Here is a 26762-nt window from a genome sequence, read left to right as displayed (position 1 = left end):
ATTCCTTAAACGAAGAGTTGCATGCTTAGGTTTTGCTGCCAGAGGCGTTGTGTTCTCTCCTCATTGCTGCACCTGCATTCCACCACCCTGCTCTCCACCTTTGCAGTGCAGACAGGAAGGAAGGAGGGTCGCAGGAGCCAAAAGGTCTGTAGTAGCTGTTCTGAGGAGTCCTGGCTTGTTAATAAATATGTCTTGGGCTGCCCAGGGAGGAGTTGACGGCTGGTGTGCTACAGTGTGGAGAGTGAGGGTGACAGGCATAGTCAAACACATCAATAGAGGAAAAGACCCAGAGACACAGTCATGTTGAGAAGGCTGATAGAGGTCCTGTCCAACTGAGGCATGTAGACCAGGCTTCTAAACCCATTTATCATCCAGATCATCACTACAGGGTTTTTTAAAATATATATTCCTGGGCATTGTGATTCAGTACGTTTGATGGGACCTTGTGATTCTATGTTTTTAAGTTTCCCAGGCAACTGCAATCATCAATAAGATTTGGTAACCACTACCGTAGGTGACATCTCAAATTCTCTCCTAGCCCTGGGAGGTCTGCTGAGGGAGAAAGAGAAACAGAGCAGCTGCTCTGTTCATTCATCACGATAGATTATTATTAACCACAATTCCTGATTTTTCTGTGGGTGGATTACCTAAACCATGCATGGTCAATTTGGAAACTACAAAACTCTCCTCCGTGAATTGATTATAGGGCTGACCTCTCGTAACCAGAGTTTAGCTAATACCTGCTCCCAAAAGGAAAACAGTACTGGAAAAGCAAAGGTGGCACCAAAAACAGGAAGAGAACGTCCGCACACGCGCGCCTGCCCACACACGCGCGCCTGCCCACGCATGTGCATGCGCTTGCGCACTCAGCGCGCCTTCGGGGACTTCCGTGTTATTACGCGCTGTGAGTTACCCGCGCGGCTGCTGCTCGCGGGAGCTGGACATGCTGTTCTATGGAGTCCCCAAGAACTGCCAGGAGAGGCCAGCCTGGCCTGGAGGTTGGTGAGGTGTGAGAGCGGGGCTGGCGGTTCGGGAGAGGGGGGAACTTGCCGAGGGGAGCACGTGCGGGCCGTCAGGCCTGTTAGCGCGGGTACCTGAGGGCCGCGGGTCCGCTCTGCTCAGCCGGCCCTCCGTCTCCCCCGGCTGGGCTGGAGCAGCCCCACTGCCCCAGGAGCCCAGCCTCCTGACTGTCCAGTTCCCTGTAGGCTGCTCCGGCCCCACCCTCCCCAGCAGGTCACCAGTTCGGAACTGCCCCTGCGAAGCAGGTCTTGGGAATTTAGGCCCGCAGCAGCCACAGGGCTAGGAGACACGAGGCAGCTATTTCTGGGGAGCTGGAACGGGCCTGGCAGGGCCACGAGCCACCCTTATCCCGTGACACAAAAAGAAGCTGACGCCGAAGTCGGTAGAAAATACCTCAAATTAGGCAGAGTGATGGAAAGGAACTGAACCCTTTTTAAGGAGCAGGAGTCCTGGGGCAAAAAACCTCGCACGCCTTGCCAGGGGAAGCTCTCACAGGCACACCTGAGAACAGCCTCCTTTTCTAGGATAACCTGGAATTCACCAAAAAGGGGCTGCAGCTCTGTGCTTTCCCCTTGCTAACACTACCTGGGTCTCTCAGGTTTTGGTTCCCTCAAAGAATCCGATCTCTTGATGTTGCCCAACAGACCTCGGTTAGTGTCTGCTCCTTGCACACCTGACCTGGGGCTGTGGATACCTCAGGGCTGCCCCAGGGACCCCAGACCCCTGGTGTCCCCTGGACTTCTGTCCCAGGTGATCAGGCTGGGAATGGTCCCGTGGGCAGAACAGCCTCAGACACCACATCTGCCCAGGTGGACCGGATTTACTTAGGTCTTAGCCACTGTCAGTGGCCGCTGACTGGTCAGGTGTTTGAATAGAGAGTTGAAGGAGCTCTTGGAGAGGGAGGACCCGAGCCTGGCTTCACAGCTTAGCCTGTGTGCGACTGTAATGATTTAATTCCTTTGAAGCTCGGTTTCCTCGTCTGTAGAGCTAATACACCTCTCTCATGTCATGGCAATAAAAAAAAAAAAAAAAATTAACAAGATGGCATGTGGAACCAAATGTCCTTTAAAAATGCGTGGCATCTGGAAGGTTAATCTCAAATGCAGTATCGCCAAGGTAAAGGAGAACCACCTTTCCGGCGTCTCCTCCTGGCCATCAAGAAGACGGTGGGGCAGAGACCCTGCAACTTCATTTGGGGAGTTGAGCAGTGCCCTTTGCCACCCCATTTGTAGTCCTGCGTGGGGAGGAGGCGGCTGGAGAGGCCAACCATGGGAGCCGTCATTAGAACAAGAATCATGTAGCCAGCACAGCCGAGATGCACATAATTAGAAATTAGAAAAAGGTCAGATCGCGTCATTATCAGCTCAATCAGCTGCTGAGTGCCACAGCCAGTTAATTTGGCATCTGTATTTTTTACAACCCCGCACACGTAGCCCAACGGACTGTAACTCTTTATCCGGACAGATATACTGCGCAGCGGAGCAGGGACATAAAATGAGAGACCCCAAGCAAATGAGCTGAGATAATTGAGAGATTTATTTTTTATATATATGTGTGTCAGGGCGGCTTTCCTTTGCCCTTGAATATTGACTTTCACAGATGGGATTGTCAGAAGGATGTGGGGGTCCCCCAAAACTTTGTCCCTCCCCGGGCCCTCAGGTCATGCTCTGATCCTGCTTTCTCCCAAGCTCAGAGAGCCCATAGGCCCCATGTCAGCCCTTAGGATGTACATTCCCCCCACCTCCAGCTGCCTGTCCTCCAATCCTCCAAGCAAACTGGCTTGCTGAGCGATCCCTTCCCCTGCTCCCAGCAGCGGTCTCCCAGACAAGTTCCCATGGGAATGGCTGATTGCGCTCTCCCAGAGCTACCCAAAGATCAGGGGTTCCCAGATTGTAGGCTTCTGAGGGAACGTCCCTCTCCTGGCTATCCAGCTGCTCCCACGGCACTGATGCCCACAGAGAAACTTAAGAGTCACAAAATGCTAAGGGAAAACACAACTGAGAGAAGACTGTCCAGCACATACAACTCCCCATTTTACAGATGGGGACACTGTAAAAGTGAAGGGAAATGAGTCATTTAGGACCAGAACCCAGGTCTGTTGGCTCCCAATACCCTGCTCCTTCCAAGGTCTCCCCACCTCTCTTCTTCCTGGGGACAGTAAAGTCCTCATTTATAAATGCCAACAGCATCTCCACACCCCCACCTCCCCACTCCCCACCTCTCTCTGCCATCTACTCTCATCCCCTGCCACCCACTCTCCGACCTTCTCTACCTCCCTGTTTCAGAACTATGGAGGTGGCTTCTCACCCCTGTGGTGGCTAAGCCAGCATGCCCCCACTGAGCTCCCTGGGGATACTCTCTGCCCCCCAAGTCCCTACACCCAACCAGGCCCATTTCTCATCGGGCCCACCGATCCCCTGCTTGGACCCAGCAGCCTCTGACTGGCAGTTGGTAAAGTTTGTAAAATTTGCAAGTTCCCCAAACCCCTTTGAAAGGTAAAAGCTTTTTGTTTTATAAAATCTGATTTACGGGCCCCCAGTGCAGTGCCGAGGTTTTATATATTATGCAAGATTTCAAACCGAGGCTGTTAAACGTAAGGTTTCAGTTTCATGCATGGAATTTTTTTATGTGTAAATTTTTTAACATTTATGGGGCACGTTTTAATGAGACTCTGGTGTGGCTCGAGGGACAGATTATGGCTGCCTGACCGCAAAGCCTGCTCCAAAATGGGGCCCCCCAGGCCCCTGGGCCCACTCTAAAAAGGCAGGGCCAGAGGCTGGAGGCTGTGAATAAGGAGGCACATGAAGGAGCCGGGCCAGAGCTCTGTGTCCATAGAGACCTCAGGCGGCCCCGATCAGAGTCGTTCACTTCAGCCTGCCGCCCAACTCTCGCCACCTATATAGGAGCAGAGAATCTTACCAACACCAAGATAGGGAATGCTAGTGAGACTAATCAAAGCTAGTTGTGATTAACATTTATAGAGCACTTACTAGGTGCTATTGTAAACACCTTACCTATATTACCTTATTTAATCTTGTCTTCAAACCAACAAGTATGTGTGTATTATTATCCCCACTTTAAAATGAGGAGATTGAGATGCAAGGTGAACTCACTTAGTTCAAGATCACACTGCCAGTCCCAAGGCAGGCGTGCAAGACAGATACTGTGCAGGTCTCGAACTCCCAATGCCCTCACTCAGCCCCCATGCTGACCTATAGCCACTGTTCTCCTAGAGCTTTCTATGTGCCTGGTCTTGGTTTTAGTAGTCCTTTCTAGCTGCATCTCATCTAATCCTCAGTACAATGCGGAGAGAGTCACTACTATTATCCTATTTTACAGGAAAAATGGGGAAAGTAAAGTACAGTGATGAAGTAAATTGGCCAGTATTTCTCAGTTGGTGGAAGACCCAAGACTCAGCTTCCAAAACCCATTGTTCTCCAGCACATTTCTCTATGTAATTCTCATAACAGCCCCACGAGGTAGTTCTTGTCATCCCCATTTTACAAAGGAGAAGATCAAGGAGTGAGAGTCCTACTGCCAATAAGTTACAGAGTTGGGATTTGCACCAAGTGGGTCTAACTCCCAAAGCCCACCTGCCTCTTCCCTCTGAACCACTTGCTGCTCCAAATTCTGAGGACATTGGAGGCAAAGTGCCATGCTATTGACTTAAAAGTCATTGAACTTGTCATGCATGATGGCTCGCATCACCATTTTATCCCCCTGTTTTCTGGCAGTTCTCCCATCCCTGGTCTTCACCTTTCTCCCACGTCCCATTCCTTGTTCCAGGGACCCTGCACTTCCAACTGCTCAGATCCAGCTGGCCGGTTCGGGAACAATTTTTGGTTTGATTTTAGCTTTGGCTGCCCTAATGACCCACAGGAAATATCTGAGCACTTTAAGGAATGCAAGTTTAGAAACTCTCTTGTATGTAAGTGAGAGAGAGTAGTTCCAGCTTCCCAACTTGCCGAGGGAGGAGAAGGTGAAAAGAACTTGCCCCCCAACTTGCTGCATGGAATTTAAGTCACCTGAGTCCCCGTGGTTGTGAGATTCAAATGAGATAATGATGAAAAAAGCATTTTGCAAATCAGAAAGTGATGTATATATATGTGTGTGTTGTGTGTGTGTATGTGTGTGTTTTGGAAGGCAAGGATTTATGACTATGAAGGGCAAAAGCCACAACCCTACAGAAGGCCACTTTTTAGGAAGGAACTTGGGGTAGTGGGATGGGGGAGAGTGTTGGCATAAAGAAAAGGCATTTATCAAATAGCTACTATGTGCCCAGAACATTTGCATATATCATTTTATTCAATTTTCATACCCACTCTACAGGGTAGGTATTATCATCCTCAATTTTACAAATAGAGTTAAACAGGTCATCCAAAATCAGCAGGCAGGCAATAATAGATTTGGGACATCCCACCGTGCAACTTCATAGCCCACAAGATGCCCCAGTCCTTGTGTATTCTCCTGGGACCAGTGAGGAGCTAGTGTGCAGGGGTGTAAGACTAAAATATAAGGTCAGTTCTCATTTTGCTTTTTTTGAAGGGTACCTCTCAGTAGAAAAGGGCTGTTTATTTTGTAAGAAAAAGCAGAGAGAGAAGCTGGAGGTGAAGCAAGACTTAGGTGGAAGGATTGAGAACACATCCATCACGTTTGATGATGGTATTAAATTAAGTGGAATTGTTATTGCTCTAGAAGATTTGAAATAACTTTTTATATGGCATTGATCACTTAGAAAAATAGTTTAATAAATCAGAGTTTTATTCTGATTTAGAAGCAAAAACCCAAAATTGCAAACACGTAGGATAGAGGGTGATTTATTAAACATAAATACAGGAGAAAAAACACCGGGAATGATTCTTTTTCTACTCGCTGAATATGAAAGAACAGTAGAAAAGCCAACAGGATATTAGAAATTATTAAAAGAGATTTAAAAAATTATATGCACTTGCTTCCCTCTGGTTTCTAAGATACTTTCACATCATTATTGCCTTTAGCCTTAATCAACTCTTAAAAGCAAGCAATGATCTTTATCCCCATGTTCCAAATGAGGAAGTTGAGGCTCACAGAACTCGTGGCCCAGTAACACCCAATTTTGTAAACAATAGGCCTGGATTCAGGGTGTCTGACAACAACCCCTACAGATTTGCTTCTGCCCACCAGCCACCCCACTAATGGTACAGCCCATCTTTGTCTCTAATATTGAATAGGTCCTCCATATTCATTGCCTCGGAATACCATTATGATTTACTCTCCCTTCTTAAATCTTTAAACCAAGCCTATTATCCCATAAAAAAGTCATCCTTCGACTGTGCTGTGTTAGACCAAAAAGTAGGTCCGCTTTTGACCACTGGGTGCCAAATGTGGTGTAAGCTCCTTGTGTGTTTCATTTGAACAAAACCATTCTACGTAGATTTTACTTTGTCTTTTTGTCTTATGTGTTGGTACTTTCTGATTCTTTTTTAATAAGTACTTATTGGCTATGTTTTAGAAAATAAATGAGTAGATATGTACACCTTTCTTTGCGGTAGATGCTTGTATGTAGATTTAAAACCAAACGAGTAAATGAAATTTTGATTAAAAAAGGAATAGTCCAGTAAAGGAGAGCTTGGAGACCGAAGGAAAGAAGAAATGGAAGAAGAGACGGGAAGGGAAAAGAGAAGAGGAAAAGGAAAGAGAAGAAAGGTTTAAGGACTTAGGATGATATTTGTCTGGAGAACACAAAACCAGTTGGACAATTTTTTCAAGTCAAATGCCTTGTTCCCTGTATAGCATAGAGTGAAACTCCTTATTTGTGTTGAATGGATAATATTAAATTAAGGGAGGTTGTATTGATGGAGGCATTAGAGGTTCTAGGTGCCTGCAGAAGCCTGGTAGGTGCTTCAGACTCAGGCAGGAGAGATCTTGGTACATGTGAGAAAGAACTTCTCAATCAGCAGGCTGAGAGAAATAGAGGGGACTTGAAGTGAAGGCTGTCACTGGGAGCGCCTCAGACAAGAGCAGCCATGTATCCTAGAGAGTTTGGTCTCTCACCTAGACGCCAGCCCAGATCATCTCCCAGGGCCCCTACCAGCCCCGTCCGTGAACTGAGGGCATAAGTCATGTTCAGGCAAGCAGAAAATGGAAAGCACCTGATAGTCCAACCTTCTCTTTTTACCCAGGAGGAGGCAGACATCTACATTGGTGAAGTACTCTGACTCCTGTAAGCTAGGCCAGGAGTGAGAGATGAAGAACCAGAGTAGCCGAATGAGGAAACATTGCAAGGCAGGACTCTGGAAATCCTAAACTTTAATGTCCCCAAAGCTATTTGGTCTTCCTCATACCCTATACTTCCCATCTCTGGGCCACTCCCAAATCCTGTACCCTTCAGACTGTTTTTCTCCATCTACACAAATCCGCAGAGCCCATCTTGGGAGCAACATAGTACACGTGGCTTCACATCCTAGTGTTATCACTTACCAGCCATGTGGCTCTAAACACAGAAAACTTAATATCTCTGGGCTTCATTTTCTTCAACTATAAAATATGGGCAATCATGGTGCCTCCTTGCAGAGGTGGTCGTGTGGTATAAATAGGAGAAGGCATGTGGTAGGTTTAACACAGTGTCTAAGACAGGTTTGGGTATTGTTATCAAGCAGTCAATGAGCATTTACTAAATGCTTTTGTATGGTGCTAATTATTCTGAAAGACATAAACCAAGATATCCATGGCCAAAATCAAGTAGAAAATTGAGAGCAAATGTTCTTTCAGTACCAAATTAGCCATTCTAAAGTCACGAGACTCTTCTTTGCATGGGAGACCACAGTCTCTTTTGATCTCAGCCAAAAGGGAGGGAGCACTCTCTTAGGATAAGTTCCTAGGATTGAGCCCTGCATGAAGACACAAAATTGTTGGTTACTGTCTTTGAGTGACACTTAGTCTAATTCAGTACTCCAAGAGCCCTTAGTTAGGCACCATTCCTGCCCATCACGCAATCTAAAAGCTAACCCAGGGACTACTCAATCGTTCCCCACTAGAAATGTCTATGAAACTCAGAGAGGAGCATGGCACCAGTGTCCAGTCATGCCGTTCTGCTCACACCTGACCGTCAAAATTCTCTGGGAGAGATTACCTGCCTTGATTCCTAGGCGTCAAGATGCTAGCCAACAGCTGGGAGGGTAGGATTACACAGAGACTCCCTAGATACTGCTTAAGTCAACACCAGTGGGTCTCCAATGGCAACAGGCCCCACCCTTTTTTCCATTTTTCATTTCAATGTAATTACAGATTCACATGCAGTTCTAGGAACTAATACAAAGAAGTTCTGATTCCCTTCTTGCATAACTGCATACAGTTTCACAACCAGGAAATTGACAGTGATACAGTCCACAGATCTGATTCAGATGACACCTTTTTACATGCACTCCTGTGCATGTTTAGCCTTGTGCCTTTGTATCACAGATACAGATTCATGTAAACTCTGACAGTCAAGAGAGAGAACACTTCCTCCCTCCCTCTGCCAGTTCCTCCCTCCCTCCCCCACTGCACCCTTGGGCCACCACCAATCTGTTCTTCATCTCCATAATGTTGTCATTTCAAGAATGTCAGATAAATGGCATCATACAGTAGGTAACCTTTTGAGACTGGCTTTTTTTTCCCTCACCATAATTATTCTTTTGAAATCCATCCAAGTTGCTGAGTGTATCAATAGTTTGTTCCTTTTTGTTGCTAACTAGTAGTCCATGACATGGACGTACCACAGTGTCTTCATCCATTCACCTGTTGAAGTTTATTTTGGTTGTTTCCAGTTTGGGGCTGTTAGAACAGGCTGCTTTGAACATTCACAAACTGTTTTTGTGTGAACATATATTTTATTTCCCTGGGATAACTGCAGGGTGTAGGATAAGCATATATGTAGTTTTGTTTCAAAAACACCTGTTACACTGTTTTCTAGAGTGGCTGAACCATTTTTCACATCCCCTAGTAATGTATGAGTGATCCAGTGTCTGGTTCTTGGCCATGGTGTTAATCTCTATTTTTTATTTTAACCATTCTGATAGGTGTGTGAGTGATATCTCATTGTGGTTTTAATTTGCATTTCCCTGATGGCTAATGACATTGAACATCTTCTCATTTGCTTACTTGCCATCTGTGTTTCTTCAGTGAAATGTCTGATGTTGTCTTTTTCCCTTGTTCTAACTGGGTTGCTTGCTCTTTTATTGTTTAGTTCTGAAAGCTCTTTATATATTCTAGAAAGAAGTCCTTTGACAGATATATGGTTTGCAAGTATTTTCTTCCAATCTATAGTTTGCCTTCTCACCTTCTTTGCAAGATCTCCTGAAGAGCAAGCTTTTTAAATATTGATGAGTTCTAATCTATCAGTTTTTCCTTTTCTGGGTCAAATTTGAGTGGTCAAGTCTAGACCTCTTAATCCACTCTTTGGAACTCGTGATTTTCTCCTGCATTTTTATTCTAAAAGTTTTATAGTTTTATCTTATATTTAGGTCTGTGGTCCAATTGAGTTAATTTTTATATAAAATGTGAGACTTAAATCAAGGTTTTGGTTTTTTGTTTGTTTGTTTGTTTGTTTGTTTTTACTTGTGAATGTCCAATTGGTCCAGAATCATTTGAACACGCTTTTTTGAAAAGCAATTTGGCAGTATTTATCATGAGCCGAAAGAATGTCCATACTTTTTTTCCTGTCACTTCTGGGAGTTCACTCTGAGGAAATAGGCAGACACATGAATCAAAGTAGGAAGCTTGGAAAACAGTCACTATAACATTTTTTATAAAATTGAAAAATTGGAAATAGCCTAAATGCCCAATGATGAGGGATTGGTTAAGGAGGACACATGTGAAATAATAGGCAACAATTAAAAATATGTTTACTCAGTAACTTTTACCCATTCAGCAAATATATACTCAGTGTCCAGAGTGTTGGCGCCAATGATAACATAGCAAGAAAATCAGACACCCTCTCTCCCTTCTAGAAGCTCGAAGGCCAGAAGTGACAATAGAGAACACCGTGCTGCTGTGTAGAAAAATACAACTGATAAACTAAGGGGAAAACAGGAAACAAAGTTGTAAGCACAAGGTGACTAAAGCAATGTTAAAATAGATGCCTGTGGAAAAGACCAAAAAAAGAAAATCATCGTTCTCTTAGGGTGATGGGTCAAGGACAGTTATTTCCCTCCTTGACTTTCCAAACTTCCTGTCGCACTTTTCTTGTTCTAATAATAACAATGATGAAGAGAAAAGCCCAAACTGAGAACTCTCCTGTTGCCATGAAGGGTGAGGAGTATCCATCTGAAGAGAGACAGTCACACGTACCACAATCCAAAGGGCACAGAAAAGGCCGCTGTGGACAGCTCGCTGTTCAGAGCCCAGCTAAGTCATGCGGGATGATCCCGTCAGTCAGCAAGTAGCAATGGGGCCTCTGCAAGGTGACCTGTGTCACATGAGGCCCTCAGAATACATGCTTAAGAATAGGCAGTCCCTGACTCCTAGAGGCTCCCACAAGAGCTCTGATCCACATCTTCCTCATGCCTGCTCAGCGTTCCACACTTCGCAGCTTCTACATTCCCTCCTACAATCCTTTCCACAAACCTAGATGGTTGTTACAGGGGACTTAATTATACCCACTCTTCCAACAACAAGGTGCAGAGCAACTGCCCAAGCCCCCCCAGGCAATGACTGGCAGGGTTGGGGCTAGAGACCTGGGCTTTTAGCTGTACGGTTCTCTGAGTACCCTTTACTCAAGAGCGGTTGTGTTAACAGTGGGCTCAAAGCATGCAAACCATCAGCAGGCCACCGTAGCTAGAACTGAAATCCAGTGGATGAGAAACTTTATACCCAGAGCAGGGCATGGGTTTCTCTCCGCTGGTGGCCTTGGGGCTCGGGAAGTCAAGGCAGCAGGAGGAATGTGATCTGAACACCAGGCTCAGCTCTCCCTCCTCTCCCCAGATGGTGAAGGCAATCCAGGTCCTGAGAATTCACCTGCTGGAATTGGAGAAAGTCAATGAACTCTGCAAGGACTTTTGTAACCGGTACATCACCTGCCTCAAAACCAAGATGCACAGTGACAACCTGCTCAGGAATGACCTCGGGGGACCCTACTCCCCCAACCAGCCCTCCATAAACCTTCACTCACAGGTAACACACTGGGCTGGGTCCTATGTTCTAAACTAGGCTCCTAAGCTGGGTGTAGGAATGTCTGAAGGTTCTCTGGTGGCCTAGTAGTGTAGCTTAGACTCACTGGACCCTTTCAGCACAAAAGCCTTGCTGTGATCCACTCCTGCTCATCAGGCAGCCCCAGAACTCACCATACTGGGGCATGGGTATTCCTTAGAAAATGACCAAAGTGATTCCTGGGTTCCTGGCCCAAGATAGCCTAAGAAATGCACATAAGTGTTGAGATGAGGCTGGGGCAGAGCCGGGAATGGACCCCCACCTCTTAGCCCCGCACACTTCTCAAGAGGGCTTGCTGACCTCTCCGTGCTCTTGATAAGGAGGGTTTTGTCCTTCCCTGAATCCTGTCCATTTCATAGATGAAGACAGCTTCCCATGCGACTGCTTCTGCTTCTGCCAGCTCATTTTCCAGTTGCTCACCCTACCCTGGCTCATCTGTCTTCCTAAGTTTCAGGACCACTGGGAATGTCACCTCCCGCCACCCATCTCTCAAGAGTCCCCTTCATCCCGGGAACTGGGGAACCTAGAAATGGCAACTTTGTGTTTTGAGGGAGAATGGGCTCTTCTCTCCAGGGTGGAATATATTCCCCAAACCTACGGAGCTAAAAAAAAAAAAAAAGCTGCCTGGTGGTACTTTTCCACCAAACTCACCCACATCTACGTAAGCCATAGCTCACCGCTTTCTTCTCCTCCCGCTGAGTTCCCGAGTCTGGGACAGACACATGGAGGGCCCTAGGAGATTTACTGTACCCTCCTCTTCTGAGACAAATCAGGTGTGGGGAAAAGGATAAACTCTCAAGATAATGGGCACTCGAAAAAGTGTCTAAGAAAGGTGGTGCCATTTTTATCTCTAAGCTTTAGGGACCAGCACACTTTATCCATTCCTCCAGCTTGTAGAGGCAAGGGAAGGGTCAGGGGCCTTCTAGAAGGTCAGCCCTGCTTGCACAAATTCAGAAGGATCTCTGTGGGACTCTACAGTGAGTACTGCATGGGACACGAGGCAAGAAGTTTATTTCCTCTTCCTGTTGCTTGAAATCACCAAATCACTTTATTACAGATCTAAAAACAGCCGCCCAGGCTTCTGCTAGCTAATATTCTCTTGAAATAGACTCATTCCTTCAGAGTCTTATTGTACTTTCCCTTATGATCAAAATTAGCAAGAAACTTGCATAAAAGAGGACAATAATTGCTCAACGAGCATCTCGTTTGTAATTTATTAGTTTCTATTATTGTGGGTTACCATGGCGACGCTGCACAGCCCCGGTGACGGGAGAGATGCAAGATAGGAGCTGAGGAGGCTGTGAGGCCTCAGCAAATGGAGATGCACATTTTTATCAGTAATTTTCATGAAAATAATAAGTGAGGAGTTAATGAGATGGAAAGCCATCCTGTGGCTATTGTGAATTTTTTTTAAGTGTTGATCTAATTAGAATGCATCGGTCAGGAAAAGTAATGAGGATTTAGTGCCTCACAGAGATGTGAGGATCATATCAGAAAATTAGCACAAGTCTTTGGAAATAATCAGGTCCTTGGAGAGGCTCTGGATTTCCCCTCCTGGGCTCTCCAAGTCTACCTCGTGCACTGACATTGGGGGTGTATTAGGGTAGTGGGGGAGGAGAGGAGGGCCAGAGGGCTTAGCAGCCACAGCAGCCCCCTCCAGGTCGGGATCCTGGGGCTGACAAGTCAGTCTGCAGCAGGCAGGGCCACTGGGGACCCAGGGTTGGCAGAGAAGGGTAACACAGGCTCTGGGTGAGCCAGGGCGCACAGACGCTGCCTGCGAAAGTCAGTCCTCCTGGGAGATCCCAGCCTTCGGGGCCTCTGAGCTTTGAGGAAAGAGGAGAGAACTTTGATTCCCGTCATTGTAAATATCAGATCTCTGCCTAATAGTGAAGCTGGCCCTGGGGTAGCCACCAGAGAAAGGCTTCTGATCTGCTTAGAAAGAGGAACTCAGACAATCGGGCAAAAACAAAGACAGCTCGAAAAAAAAGACAAGGCGTTGGGCAAGGTGTTCCTATTTGGAACTTCTCAGACTTGTCCCTTCATTGCCTCTGCCTGCCACCACCTACTTAGCTGGGACTTCAGTGGCTTCAGGCTGCTGCGGTAGATTCCCAGCCCGGTTACCTGTCCTCTATGGCTAGCCCTCAGCACTCCACACACGTGCCTATGCACCACAAACATAAACACACCTATACGTGCCTTTTCAGGTTCTGCTGCTGCATTTATGGTCCTAAGGCCCTGTTCATGTCTTTGTCCTGCTCAGAAGCTCCAATTGTCCTCAGATTTTTCTCATCCTTTGGCCGAATAGTGAAGGCTCTCCCAGGGCTGCATTTTCCCAGGCCAGTCTACTCTGACAACCCTTCCGTGGCTCTGCACCACCAAACCCAGCCTCTTCCCCAGGACAGCAACAAGGCTGCTCTCCCCAGGAGACCTCTCTGATGCCCCATCCAGAAAGGCCTTTTCTTTCTCCCAACTAAGTGCTGGAGCCCTGGGGACCACTTATATATAAATATCACATGCGACTTTATCTCAGCGTCGCTGGTATAAGGGTCATTCTCCTCTCCTAGATAACAGACATGTTTTGAGTACAGACAGTGTTTTATATATACAATTAAAACCCACGCCTGGTGGCAGCTAACCCAAGGTCCGATTCATGGACAGCTAGTAAATATCTGTGGGGAGAAGTAAGACAAGGAGACAGATGGCAACAGATCAAGAGGGGCCAGAGGAAGCCAAAAGAGGGAAGGAGAAATCAGAAGAAAGACAAAGGGAAAGAAAGACAACTCTGGAGGGTAACCTTCAAGAGGGAGCAGAGGAAGGATGAAGATCTGGAGGGGAAGGGCAGCAGAGGGAAGGGAAGAGAGGCTGAGAAGGCCAGAGGCGAAAAAGAGAGAGAAAAGGAACAGCAGCAGCAGAGGGGAGGGGGTGAAGGGACAGGCTAGGGGGTACAGGGTCAGTGCGAAGCCAGGCGTGTGGAGGAGGGACAGTGCGTAGGACGCGCCACGTGCTGTCCACAGTCCCAGGGCAGGCTGCTGTCACTGTCCCTGAGCTGGGGGCTGCGGCGCTAGCTGGGCCTTCCCCAGGAAGGAGAGGCCTCGGCTGCCAAGAGACTTTCTGTGCAGGAGGCCGGCCTGGGAACCAGTATGGGAGAGAAGAGAGGAGTGTCTGGGGCATGCGTGTGTGTGTGTGCGACAAGCACACGCACGCACACATACGATGGTTCACATTCGTCATGGTTCAGCCTTAATCCCCCCAGCCTGAAATAGCCGCACTGAGCACCAGCCTGGCCCAGGGAGGGGTGTCTCCCCTCTGGAGCATGAGCTTCAGTATCAACATTCCAGCGGCCTGCCAGCTTTGTTGCAAACCGCTGGTTCATGGTTTTCCCTGTGTGCTAATCATTTGGCCTTGTGTTGCAAAGTGGGGGAGATTTTTTTATTCAAATTTACCCCCCCCCCATGCCATACCATGTCCCCATTCAGCTCTATGGCAGCTGGGCACCTTCCCTGCTCGGACTTCCTTTTCTGAATGTGAGCTTTCTCTTGGGTGGGATGCAAGTAGGGAGTAGGGGAGACGGCTTCCACCAAGCCCACAAGCTGAACTAGAATTCCCAAGAAATTGGGCCACAGCTGGTTTTTTCCATGCTCCAGGAAGCCATCCTGTTCCACCTGCCCCTGAAGACATCCCAGCTTCCTCACACCTCTGAGCCCAGGTTTCTTGCTGGGGCAGCCTCCTCAGTAAGGAGGCTCATCCTAGACTCCCAGCTCCTGTTGGACGGGCTTCTCCCGGCTTTCCTAGAGGGCATAAACCAAACCAACCAAACCATCCCACTGGAGAGAATTAATTCCCACCTTGCTCTGAATTGGACTGAGCTGAAGTTCTCAGTCACCAAGCATGATCCTATGAGAGCATGAATGAATTATCCAGAAGGAGCTCCCAGTCTCAGTACAAGGGAGCTGTGAGTCACACCTGTGGACCTAGATAAGTTATGTGAGCCACAGAAGACTCCAGAGTAAGGGGACATTGAGGAAGGCAGGAAAGGAGTAGCCAGAGATAGGGAGAGGAGCCACAGAAGAGGTCTGGATCAAACAAACCACATGTGTGGCTTCCGGTTACGCCAGTCACTGCTTAGCCTCCTTCTCTCTGCTCCCAGAGAAGGCCTGGTCCCCACCTGCCCACTCTCACAGCCACAGCCTGTTCCTGCCTGGAGACAAAATGAGCAAACCTCAGCATGGATTAGGAAGGCCAGCAGGAAGATTTTGCCCATTGTGATTGGAGAAGTTGCAGATTCTGTGGCCTTGGAAGGACTTCTTCAGGAAAGGGGATGAGGAGGAGGAGTGGTAGGCTATCTGGGAGCTCCGAAAGTGAGTGTTCCCGGTGTAGAGAGACGTCTAGAAGAAGGCAAGGAACAGAGACAGCCTTTCAGAATTCCTGGGGCAAAGAAGCTGCTAGAGGATGAGCGGTCATTCATTTCTGCCCCGTGCATCAGTTCAAGCACAACTGAGCCTGCTGAGTTCCAAGGACCTCAAAGGGGGTGTGACATGATCTCTGACCTCCGAACCTAACAATGGCTGTGCTGCAAGGCTGAAAATGATGGCCAGTCACCAAAGATGTGAGACATAATAGGGAATGTAGGCGATGGGGCAGATGTTGGAAACATGTTGGAGGCAAACTAATTGAGTAGCCACATCTTGTGCTGCCCCAGGAAGAACTGGGGAGAATGTCAATATTTCCTGAACCTTCCCTAGACTGCATGTACTGGGTGCTTTATGTATATTACCTTATTTACTCCTCACAGCAAGGCTGCGAGGGCACATTATTTTCTACCCCAGGAAAGAGAAGCTCAGAGAAGTTCAGACACTGGCTCAGGTAAACAGCAGAGACTGAGATAGGTTATGCTGGAAACTGTGTTCTACTTATTATATTACTTACTAATATTATATATAATACTATATATAGAGAGAGTATTGATTTTTTGCGGGGGGACACATAGGAAGAACCAGGGGTCCTGGGCCCTGGGTATGGAGGGGTGACCCCACTTAGCTGTAGAGCAGTGATTTGAAAACTAGAAAGGTACATTTCTGCTAACTCTCTAAAAAAAATAGGGAGGGGACTAGTGAGTACACCCTTGCCTGGAGCAGGTGGACTTGCCTATAGACCTACAGGAAGTTTGCATTTTTAAGATTAGCAGGAGGTCAGGGAGGTAGGAGGCAGTCACCTCAGTCAAGCCCCCGGAAGTTCTGCCCAGTGGCCAAGCATCCTGAGGATTTTGACTAGGGAGTTTTAAGGCCGATGGGAGGAGGGGGAAGTGATCTACCCTGCAGGATCACCACTGAGGTGGGAAGGAGGCACCCCTACACCACAGTAACAGGAAGTAGAGTTCCAGGAGCTACCCTGCCTCCCTCCTGCCACAGCCACCAATGCTGTCCTTTCCACCACTTCCCAGCCCCCAGCCCTCCAGTTCAGGGCGCCAGGAGACCATGAGGACCGCCCTTCCTGCCAGACCAATGAAACCTGAGCAGTTCTCTTCTTCCGAGAAGGAATGTTCCTTAAGAGCAGCAGCTGCCACTTGTCCCCACAGGCCAGAAGCGCCTTTCCCTTGAGACTAAAGCCCCCAGCAGGAGAGAAACAGCCACTGGATTAGGTGGCTTGTTTACATGTGATTGGCTTTCCTGAGTTTGGGAGCCCAGCCCTTCCCAGCCAAAGACAGGACTCTGGCCCTGCCAGAATGGAAGGACACTGCCAGGAACAGTGTGTCTGGGGACAGAGGCAACCTCTCCTCCCCACTAAGACACATACACACACTCCCCATCCCGGGCCAAAGCCCAGTCAGGCCCTGCGCTTATTGAGCATCTGTTGTGCACCCAACACTGTGGTCGGCAGCTTGGGGGAATTCAAAGAAAGAACCCTCTTTCCCTCAAAATAGCTGCAACCAAAGCTAAGGAAAGAAGACACGTGCATAAGACAGAGAACCATTATGCTTTATGTGCAGTATATCAGATCAACAGGAAACACTGAAGAAGTCAAGAGCTTGGGCCACGGGCATGCCCAGAGTGAGTCTGGACAAGCTTTCCAGCAGAAGTAAGGTACTCCAGACCAGTCCCCAGCCCCCAGCCCAGGCCAGTTAGCCCACAGACCTGTCCTCTTGGGAGGCTTGGAGAGGTTTGGGGGAGCGCAGTCTGCGCTTGTGGATCAGCAGAGACCCCTAGTGGCCTAGGGGTGGATGGCAGACAGTGGGTCCCCATGGGTAGTGCTGTCCCCTCCCAACTCTTACCCCCTCCACAACTGTTCACCCACCCACCCCCAACAAACAATGGATTCTAGGGAATGGCATTGGTTTTTCTAAATCCTCAGTCGGGATGACCTTTGCAGTGTCATCTAGTTCATGTCCTCTGTTCTACAGGCCTCCTAGTAAGATAAACATTCCAGCTATTTCAAAAGTACTTAAAGGAAAATGTTTCTGTCTGTCTTTGCCTTCCTTTCTTCCTCCCATCAGTTTATTCCGGGAATTTCTTCCTTTAGTGTGAATTTTGTTTCCCCAGCCACAGAAGCCCTTTCCCTATTGACAGTGAAGAGTGGTGGCTCCAGGGACTGGGCCGGCTCCCTCTGGACCAACATCAGACCATGAGGTCAGAGTTCATAGCCACAGTCCCTTCCTTTGCACCACAAACGCCCCACCCCAACACCCTGTGCTTCCAAAAGCAATTCTAGAACCTTTCACTTTTTCTTAGGAAGGCCTTCCTTTTGAACAAATCATCTTTTTGTTGTTGTTGTTCCAAAATGAGATTAGGAATAAAACTCACCCGGTGACTACCGTGACTGATGGCCTGAGGCAGTGAAGGCTTTGCAGCTGGTCCACGAGTAGGGTTAAGGAGGCGCGAGCTCTGGGCCATTCTAAAGCTGCTCCCCTACCTTGCTTGGCCTGATTCTGAGAGGCTCTCTGCCTCTCTGTGTCTCAGGGAAACAGCGCACGAGGATCAGCAGCGTCACAGCTTCTGGGAGGCCTATGGAGCCTAGCTCGTGGGTTTTCATCCAAGTCCTGGGTCACCTGGTCCAGACCTGGAGACATCATTCCCAGAAAACTCCAAGGAAGTTTTCAGCTTTAGGGCCTTGTCCTGCTTTGGAAAGCAAATCTTAATACTAGAAGGTAGGAGCTCACACACACCCCAGTTTAGTGGGATGGCTCCACCAGAAAGCCAGGCTTCTAGCACTTTGCAGAGGCTCAGGGACACTACGGCCATGTTCTTGGTGGGACGAGGCAGAGTTCTTAAGCTAGATAACCAGCGCAGAGCCCCTGGTTCCTGGACAATTTGGGTAGGGATGTGAGACTCTGGATGCTGAAGAATGTCCCTAAAACTATAACATGTTCTTCTCACCTCTTTATGGGCGCTAAGGAGACTAGAAGGAAACAGCCCTATTTGGGTCCAGACAGAGCATCACCCACCTGCTTGGGAGTCTGATGAGCCCCAAGAGGAAGCTGCCAAGAAGATAAAAATACTGTGTGCTTAGCCAGCATTTTCTCCCTAAGGGGCTTCCATTGCTGCCACAGTATAGAAGACCTAGACTCTTCCCAGAGATTCAGAGCCCCATCGTCTCCGCAGAGGCAAAAGCTCCAGAGAGCCAGACCCAGGGCTCCCCCGGAATGGCTGCAGTCAGGTCACAGAGCTCGTCCAAGGCCGAGGCACAGCTCCCACTTCTGGGGCTTGGCCGGGGCCCAGGAATGTCTTGGGCAAGGTGGCAGGAATGAAGGGGGCACAAAACGAGGACTGACCCCCACGGCTCAGTACGCAGCCCCGGCTCAGTCTCCACTGCTGCAAAGTTGAGAACCCAAGCAGCTCTGGGACCTTCTGAACAGGTTTAAAATCCTGGCTCTGCCAAACTCAGCTCCCTCGCTGAGCGGCTTTAGCCAAAGGAAGTGGAAAGTGACTTATTGGGTGCTGACGTGTGCCAGGCACCCTGCTTATGTCGAGCCTGGGTATCTGACTCCAAAGCACATCTCTCCAAGCGAGCGTCAGTGCTGTACTCAGAGCCAAAGAACCTGGGTTCGAGGCACATCTGTGTGACTCTAGGAAGCCACTTCGGTTCTCGGGGCCTCACTTGCTCTGCAGGCAAATAGAATCATCTTTCCCAATAGTGTGGGAGTATTTCATTAAAATGAAATAGCATGATAAAAGAATGTGAATATTCAACGTGTGTAATACATAGGTAGTTTCAGAACCGTTGACCTTTGGGACCAGCCGAGGGCAGTTTTTACAAATACAGATCGCAGAGGGTCTGGTTCCATGACCCTGAAACTCTGTGTCTTTGAAAACACGACAGGGCTCAGGCCAGTATGTGAAATAGGTCATATTTACAAATGTAGGGGTTGGATATTATTTCCCCAGACCTCGGGGACGCCCAGATTTTTCTTCCTCTTTTTTGCCCAGCTACAATGGAGCCATCCCTGGCCCTTCCTGTGGTCTCTGTCCCTGAACGTCTCTTCTCCATTCCTTTGCTGAGCTTGGCTGCCTTTCGGCATGTCCCAACCAATGACCCCCGAGTGGGAGGAGACGATAGAAAAGAGAAGAATCTGATCTAATGCATAAATTGCCTTTAACTACCCAAGCCCAGAACCTGGCACGCAGGCCTGCAAGACCACAGGGCAGGGAACCAGCCAGAGTCTGAATAAGTAGATGAAGTATCCAGGGGATAGCTCACCCTTCTGCCTCTGGCTAGCAAAAATGTGTGTTGGTTGAATCCCAAGGCACACATCTTGTATTTATTTTACTGTTTCACTTGTGTTTTCCTAACCTTGCTGGAAACCTTTTTTCGGGGGAAAAAAAGTCTGGGGCAACTTTTTATGTTGGAAATTCCCAAATGCTTTTCCCCAATGAGGAGCACCATGGCATGAAGTTTGCAGATGAGAGAGAGAATTGAAAAGTCCTTTCCATTAGTTTTAGGGTGAAAGGCATAGAGGGACAACACCCTCTTCTGTTACATTTAACTTCTAACTTTGCTTCAGCTTCAAATAACATCGGCATTGGTTTACATCCTGTGAGAATGGTTGGCAAGGGTATTGGGATGAGGGCAGAATCAACCTTAGATGGAGACAGAGCTGAAAACAGGCTTTGAGGGCTCCTGGATGTCAGCGCTGAGCCAGACACATTTTATAAACGAGACTGATGCTCCCAGAAGGGCTGGGATTTGCTGATTCCCAAATCCATGGTCTTTGCTCTCGTGCCCATGCTTCCTCTGTACTTCTGGGGTTTGAGTGTTTCACCTGTTCACCTTGCCTCCAGTAGCTATGTACTGAGCCCCTGTGGTTCCAGGAGCACCTTGTAGCCCGGTTCTTGGCACAGGGTGGGTATTCAGTGTTTGTGGTTGAAGGAGGGCTGTGTTCTAGTCCCATTGCTGTGAACTGGCCGGAGGTCTTGGGCGAGTCTCTTGGGTTTCTAAGAAGCCTCAGTTCCTTATTTGTGCTCAGAGAGTTGGAATATGTAGCATTTAAAGGCTCTTCCAGTTTTTAGGTTTCGGAAAGTGGGCCTCAGTATTAGACTTGAACCGGTTGAGTTGGGAAGACCAAAAGTTGGCTCCAAGAAACTCTAGACCTTCCCTGGAGGCTGAAAGCCCAAGCTTCTCCCCCAGTCCTAAAATGAAAGTTAGGAAGCTTGGGGCCTTCTTTTCCCCCAGTGGTAGTCTATTTTCTTGACTGTTTACTTGTCTAAATTCTTACAGCTCATGCGTTAGGACTCCAAGCTGTGAGCATGACAGTGTCAGCCCTTGATGGTCTTCAGAGAGGTTATGTGGTTCAAGCCATTTTCAGATGAGGCACCGTGGTCAGAGGAGCCCAGAGACCCAGGCAGATCTCCCACCACTCCTTCCATGGCACCTCACTGGCCACCTTCCTTGCTTTCTCCAAAGAAAACCTGGAGACCCCAACCTCCTCTCACACCACAAATTCTCCCCATCCAGCTAGCACCCAGCCCCCAGGCAGGGAGGGTTTATTGCTGCTTCCTGGAGGCTGTGGCCAAGCTCCATCCCCTCGAGCATGGCATGCGGAGTCCCTCAGCATCAGGTCCAAGCCCTTCCTGGCCCAGCTGTGACATGGCAATGACGAGGCAACCAGAGTGCCAGGAATAAATGTTCTTCTTATCTGCTTTGGCGGCTGCAAAAACAAACAGCAAGGATTGTTTCCTGGCAAAAATGGGGCCTGGCAGGTTGACAGCGTGGGGCAAAAGGGGGCCTCTGTCTGCAGTGGGATTCTGGGCTGGCAGCCTGGGGAAGAGGAAGGAATCGATGAAATGTGCTGAAGGGTGGCTTGAGGTCGAGGCTCCTATGACATGCCCTAAAGGCAGGTTGTAAAGAGGCGAGGGCGGCTGTTTCTATATTATTCTTATTGAACAACAATTTTAGTGTCCGCTGTATGCCAGGCACCTGAGTTAGGTGCTCAGGATTCAAAGATAAAATGTTGGAAGCCATTTGTCCTTGGAGCTGGGTATAATAAATAATGTGATATAGGTACGTGAGGAGGTAAGTTTCTCGTGGGGAGAGGGTATCTAGGAAGGCATCTGGAGACAGTTCAGTGTGAAGGGTGAAGAGGTGCTAGGCAGATAAAGCCTGGTTCTCAGCCTGGGCCACATGTTAGAACCACTTAGGGAGCTCATAAAACACCAAAGCCCTGGACACACCCCCAACGAATTGAATTACAGCCTCTGGGTTCAGAACCCAGGCATCAGTATGGGAAATTCCAAAGTGAAGCCAAAGTGGGGACCGCTGGTTTATGAGATGATTTGTGTCTCAGGCTTTAGAAGAACAGAATAGCTAAGTGGATAAACATTGTAGGTTGGTTGGCTGGCTGGTTGGTTGGTTAGTAAGTTGGTTGGTAGATTAGTTGGTTTCAATATTGAGCCTTTTTATTCACTGCTTCTAGAGGGCTGTGAGAATTGCCTTTCAGATTTGGGCCCTAGATGGAACAGGAAAAAGGGAGGAGGAAAGACAGAAAGAGAGAAAGGGAGAGGAGGAATTTGGGGCTGTGGCTTCTAGGCATTGAGTGACATTGTCACAAACCACGCCTCCCTTACTGCCAGGACCTCCTGCAGAATTCCCCCAATTCCATGTCTGGAGTCTCCAATAACCCCCAGGGGATTGTGGTCCCAGCCTCAGCGCTCCAGCAGGGCAACATCGCCATGACAACCGTCAACTCACAAGTGGTGTCAGGTCGGTGCAAGGGATTGTGGGGAACACTCCTGGGAGGAGAAGGGGTGGCTCCAAGGGGATTCTGGGGGTGGGGGGCAGGGTACCATACAAACAATCTTAGGAAATGGGAAGGGTGCCCTCTCCCAAGAAGGGGATTCCAGCTCAATTCTTGACCACAGCATTCTGTAAGTTTATAGATGACTAGCACCAAGACCTAACTGTTATATTTTAGAACAAATTTGGGTCAAAGTCTCATGAGCCCCTCAAAGACCAAATAAAGCTGTTGTCCCTGCCCCCAAACACTTCCCACCAGAGGCTCTGTTCTCTGGACCCCATTCCCACCCCACCTCACCCCTCCCCAACGGGGGCTTGAGAGCCTCCAGAATTGAAGGTATTTGCGTGGGAATGCCAAGTGAGTTGGAAGTCCGTCTTGCCCTCACTCCTACCCACCCTCATGGCAGGGGACCCAAAAACTGGTTGTCTCCTCAGGTGGAGCCTTATACCAGCCAGTTACCATGGTAACCTCCCAGGGTCAGGTGGTCACCCAAGCAATCCCCCAGGGAGCCATCCAGATCCAGAACACACAGGTGAGTGTACGTGCACAGGTGTGTGCTCATGTGCACTAGTTGTGGGGGGAGGGGAACAGTCATAACTGTTTGCTCCCTGCTAGGCCCTTTACACAAGGGACTTACGTAATCACGTTATTCCTTTAAGAGGTATCATTATGCTCAGTTTCCAGATGGGAAGCTGGTTGTTGGAAAGGCTTTATCAACTCCTGAGATTTCCCTCCCCCTCAGGGTTACATCAAAGGATCCTGCACCTCCTATCCCTGGTCTAGCCCGAGCCACTCCATAGCTCAGTGGGATAGAGTGCACACACAGGTAGGGGGAGGAGGAAGATCTGAAGTCAGGCCTGAGATGTGACATTAATTCTGTCATCTTGGATAAGTCACCTGACCTGTCTGGGCCTCAGAGTTCTCACCCACAGAGAGGGGATGAACACCACTTGCACAGAGCCCTACCAGCTTCCAGGGCTGCTATGAGTGCTAATCACAGTAATGGGGTGTAAGGTGCTTTGCAAACAGTAAAGTAACCTAGAAATGCTAATAACTAGTGGATGGTTTCTGGCAAATTTGTCTCTCCTCTACCCTCTGCATGTCCCCGTTTCCTCTGTGTCCTCTCTCATCCCCTTCTCCCTACCCCTCTTCCTCCTCCTCCTCCCTGTCTCCCATTCTCTGAGGGGCTGGTGCAGAGTGAAAGGAAAGGTGACCTCCCCAGGGCCCTGAGAATGAGTTGGGAAAGGGGGTTGGCAGCGAGAGCCTGCCGTCACTATGGCAACAGTCCCTAGCTGCTGGCCCGCCAGGCTGCTGATGCTGATTTTTTCTCCACGTGCCCTGAAGGTTAACCTTGACCTCACCTCCCTCCTGGACAATGAGGACAAGAAGTCCAAGAACAAACGAGGAGTCTTGCCCAAGCATGCCACCAATATAATGCGTTCTTGGCTCTTCCAGCATCTCATGGTGAGTGTGCGTGGATTGGGGGTGTGGAGTGAAGCACAGGGTACTAATAAACCCCCCAGGTTCCAGACTCTGCCGTCTTCCCTGGATCTACAGAGGGCATGGGCCCAGAGAGAGGCTCTCTGGTAGGGATCTCATCTTCCAGAGGCCAAGGCAGAGAGGAGAGGCTTTAGTGGGACCTCAAGCTGGGAGGCTCTCTCTGGTACTTGCTGCTGCCACAAAGAAGGTGACATAAAGTGAGGGAATGAGGACAGACATGTTCTGAAGAGAGCTAAGGACTGGGGGCCAGGATTGTGGTTGCTACAGGGAGCCACATGCTCTCCTGCCCTTCTTCTGGGGAAGAAAATGTGGATCCTCAGCCCAGGCTGTTCTGTTCCCTGGAGTCCTCACCATGAGGGTAGCAGCAGATATGGGTCCCCTTTTCCCTGTCCCTCTGATCAGAGTGGCCAGATGGGGCACCATGCTGGAGGGCGGTGGCTGCAACCGTCAGGTTTAGAGGAGCAGCCCAGAGAGAAATCTCCTTCCTCACACAACCAGCTCAGCTCTGGTGCAGAAAACTGACTGCCTTCATGAGCCTCTTTGGCCACTTCTATGAAAGGGCGACAGAGCCTTGGGTTTAAGCATGCGCACCCACAGCTCTGTGCGCCCAGGGTGGGGAGGTAGATTCTGGAAGCACCAGCAGGCTTGAGCAGTCTACGAGGTTTTGAGGTCTTGGCCTGGCATGGAGGTACCAAGTTAGATAAAAAACAAACACCAAGAGACTGTCTTGGCCTTGAGGTAGAACCAGGCATGAAGGAAACTCTTTTTTCAGAGGGGAGAGAATTCAAACGGTCATGGAAATTAATCATTTGGTCAATCAACAGCTCTTTATTTGAAGTGGGAGTACCTCCAGACACCATGGAGCCTGAGCCTGGGTTGTGTTTCTCCAATACGGGCATCTTAGGGACTCCGGCCCAGAAGCGCTAGGCCCACGCACCCAGTGAACAGTAAGAACTGTTCTGTGGTGACCGATGTGGGGCTGGGGCTCTGCCTCTCCCCCGACATGTCCATCCCCCCAGCTCTAGGGTGTTGGGGCCACCCCAGGGCTTTGCTGAGGAAGCCACTTTGAGAGTACCACCTGGAGAACAAGGAGGAACCTAAGGCAGCCCTCTCTTTTGAGAGAGGGGGCTGGAAGGCCAAGGGTCAAAGTGAGGGGAAGAGGTCAGAGCCTAGTGATGAAGCCCAGGAGCCAGGGCGAGCACCATCCTCAGGCCTCTTGAGAGCAGCTCTGACTCAGTGGCTGACGATGGGGGCAGGAATGGCCAGGCCTCCTGCCTGTTGTGGTTTTCCACACTGTCAGAGAGCTGCAGTGGACCTGCAAGCCTGGCGTCTGTGCTACATGGGAAGAGGGACTCCATGAGGAAGGATCTATCTCATGCACTGGTGCATCACACCCAAGATGGCGGTAGCCGCTCCTCTGCTTCCCATGTCCCCCTTCCCTCCAGCCCCCCACCATAGGTCCAGAGCTGGCTGCACACACCACAGCGCAGTGATGTGTGACCCCAGGCTGAGGGTGTGCTAGAAAGCTCACAGGGTCCTTAGGCGGCCAAACTGGAGCTCCAATCTAGACTTTACCTCTGACTGAAACCTGGACACACTCACGTCTTGGGAAGAAAACCAGGAAGCAATTCAGTAATTGCCAAGGCCCTGGCACATTGAGGTGCTTAATAAATGTTGGTGCCCCGTCCTTCCTGCCCCACCACCCCCACCCCATGCATTTTTGACTGATGTGAACACACCTCCAGCCTCACTTCTGAGAGAGAGAAAAGGCTAGGAGGGAGAGGAGGCTGCCTGACCAATTCCCCTACGTACTAGCCCAGTCGCTCAGGCCAGCACCCAGAACTGACCCCCATCACCCGAGCCGGGGCTCTGCCTCAGCTACCTGCCTCTCCCTATTTGCATCTCCCCCCTGATGTAAGTCTGAGCCTGAAACCGGAGGGTCATCTTATCAGCCCCTCCTAACTGGTCTCCCATCTGACCTTGGACTTCAAAGTTCACAGGCTCCCCTCTTGCCCCCTTCCGGCTGAGCGCCCCTCGGTAGCTTAGGGTCATTTCTTTCCACTCATGGCCACTGTCCCCTGGACCAGGGATGGCAGAGGAAGGTAGAGGTGGAGAAGAGGGGCAGGGGGAGTCACTGAGCACAAAGCAGAGAAGGAAGGATCCAGATCAGCTCTACAAAAGGGACCAGGAACCATGGCGAGGGCTTGCTGAAAAGCATGAGTAAGACTTTCTGCTCACACCCTCCCAGGCCTGGACCCTCTCCAGCTCAGAGTACACTCAGTGTGGATACTATTAATAAAGCACTTAACATTGGCAAAGTCTTCCCCCACTTAATGCCTTCCTCACAGCGGCCATCAGGAGAGGACAAGGGAGTGACCCCCAGGCCTTTAAAAAAAAGTCACAACTCAGAACTTGTGGACTGGGGAAGGAAGGGTCTGTGGAGAAGTCGAGGCTCTAGGGACACAGCCTGGCACAGCTATCCTCTGCAGGCCCAACTTGGGCCGTGGATCAGTCTGGCTACCCAGATCCCAGTGGGCGCACAGGCCCCCAGGCCCCAGCTCAGGAGAGGCTCTGAAGACTGGGTTAACAAGGGCACAGCCAAAAGAAGCTAGGCTTCAGAGCCAGATGGACAGGGTTACAAATTGAGGCCCCGCCACCAGCTGCGCAGTCTCTCTGAGTCGATTTTTTTGAAAAAAGATAATACCCGTTTCCCACGCTTGTAAAAATTAAATGAGAGAAAATGTATGAAGAGCAAAGCCTGGTACACAGGCACGTGTAAGAAATGCGAACCCTCTTTGAACTGTCTAGAACCATGGACTAAGAGCAAGTTTTTGAGAATCAGGCACACAGC

At 49.2% G+C, this 26762-nt stretch overlaps 1 protein-coding gene across 4 annotated transcripts in view; it reads left to right on the top strand.

Annotated features, from left to right (window-relative positions):
• The window catches only part of PKNOX2 (PBX/knotted 1 homeobox 2), a 251533-nt gene that overhangs the window by 207462 nt on the left and 17309 nt on the right, over positions 1–26762 (top strand). For 2 of the 4 annotated variants that reach the window (XM_059414381.1, XM_059414390.1), the window contains 4 exons: positions 10963–11151; positions 22248–22377; positions 22846–22943; positions 23756–23875. In XM_059414381.1, coding sequence (XP_059270364.1) covers positions 10963–11151; positions 22248–22377; positions 22846–22943; positions 23756–23875 — 537 coding nt within the window. The remainder of the gene's footprint in view (positions 1–10962; positions 11152–22247; positions 22378–22845; positions 22944–23755; positions 23876–26762) is intronic. The other 2 variants (XM_059414398.1, XM_059414406.1) reach the window with 2 other exon arrangements.

This window comes from Mustela nigripes, chromosome 1, assembly GCF_022355385.1.
Source record: "Mustela nigripes isolate SB6536 chromosome 1, MUSNIG.SB6536, whole genome shotgun sequence".
NCBI lineage: Eukaryota > Metazoa > Chordata > Mammalia > Carnivora > Mustelidae > Mustela > Mustela nigripes.
Note: the sequence above shows the minus strand (reverse complement) of the source record. Positions and strands in the feature narration are given on the sequence as shown.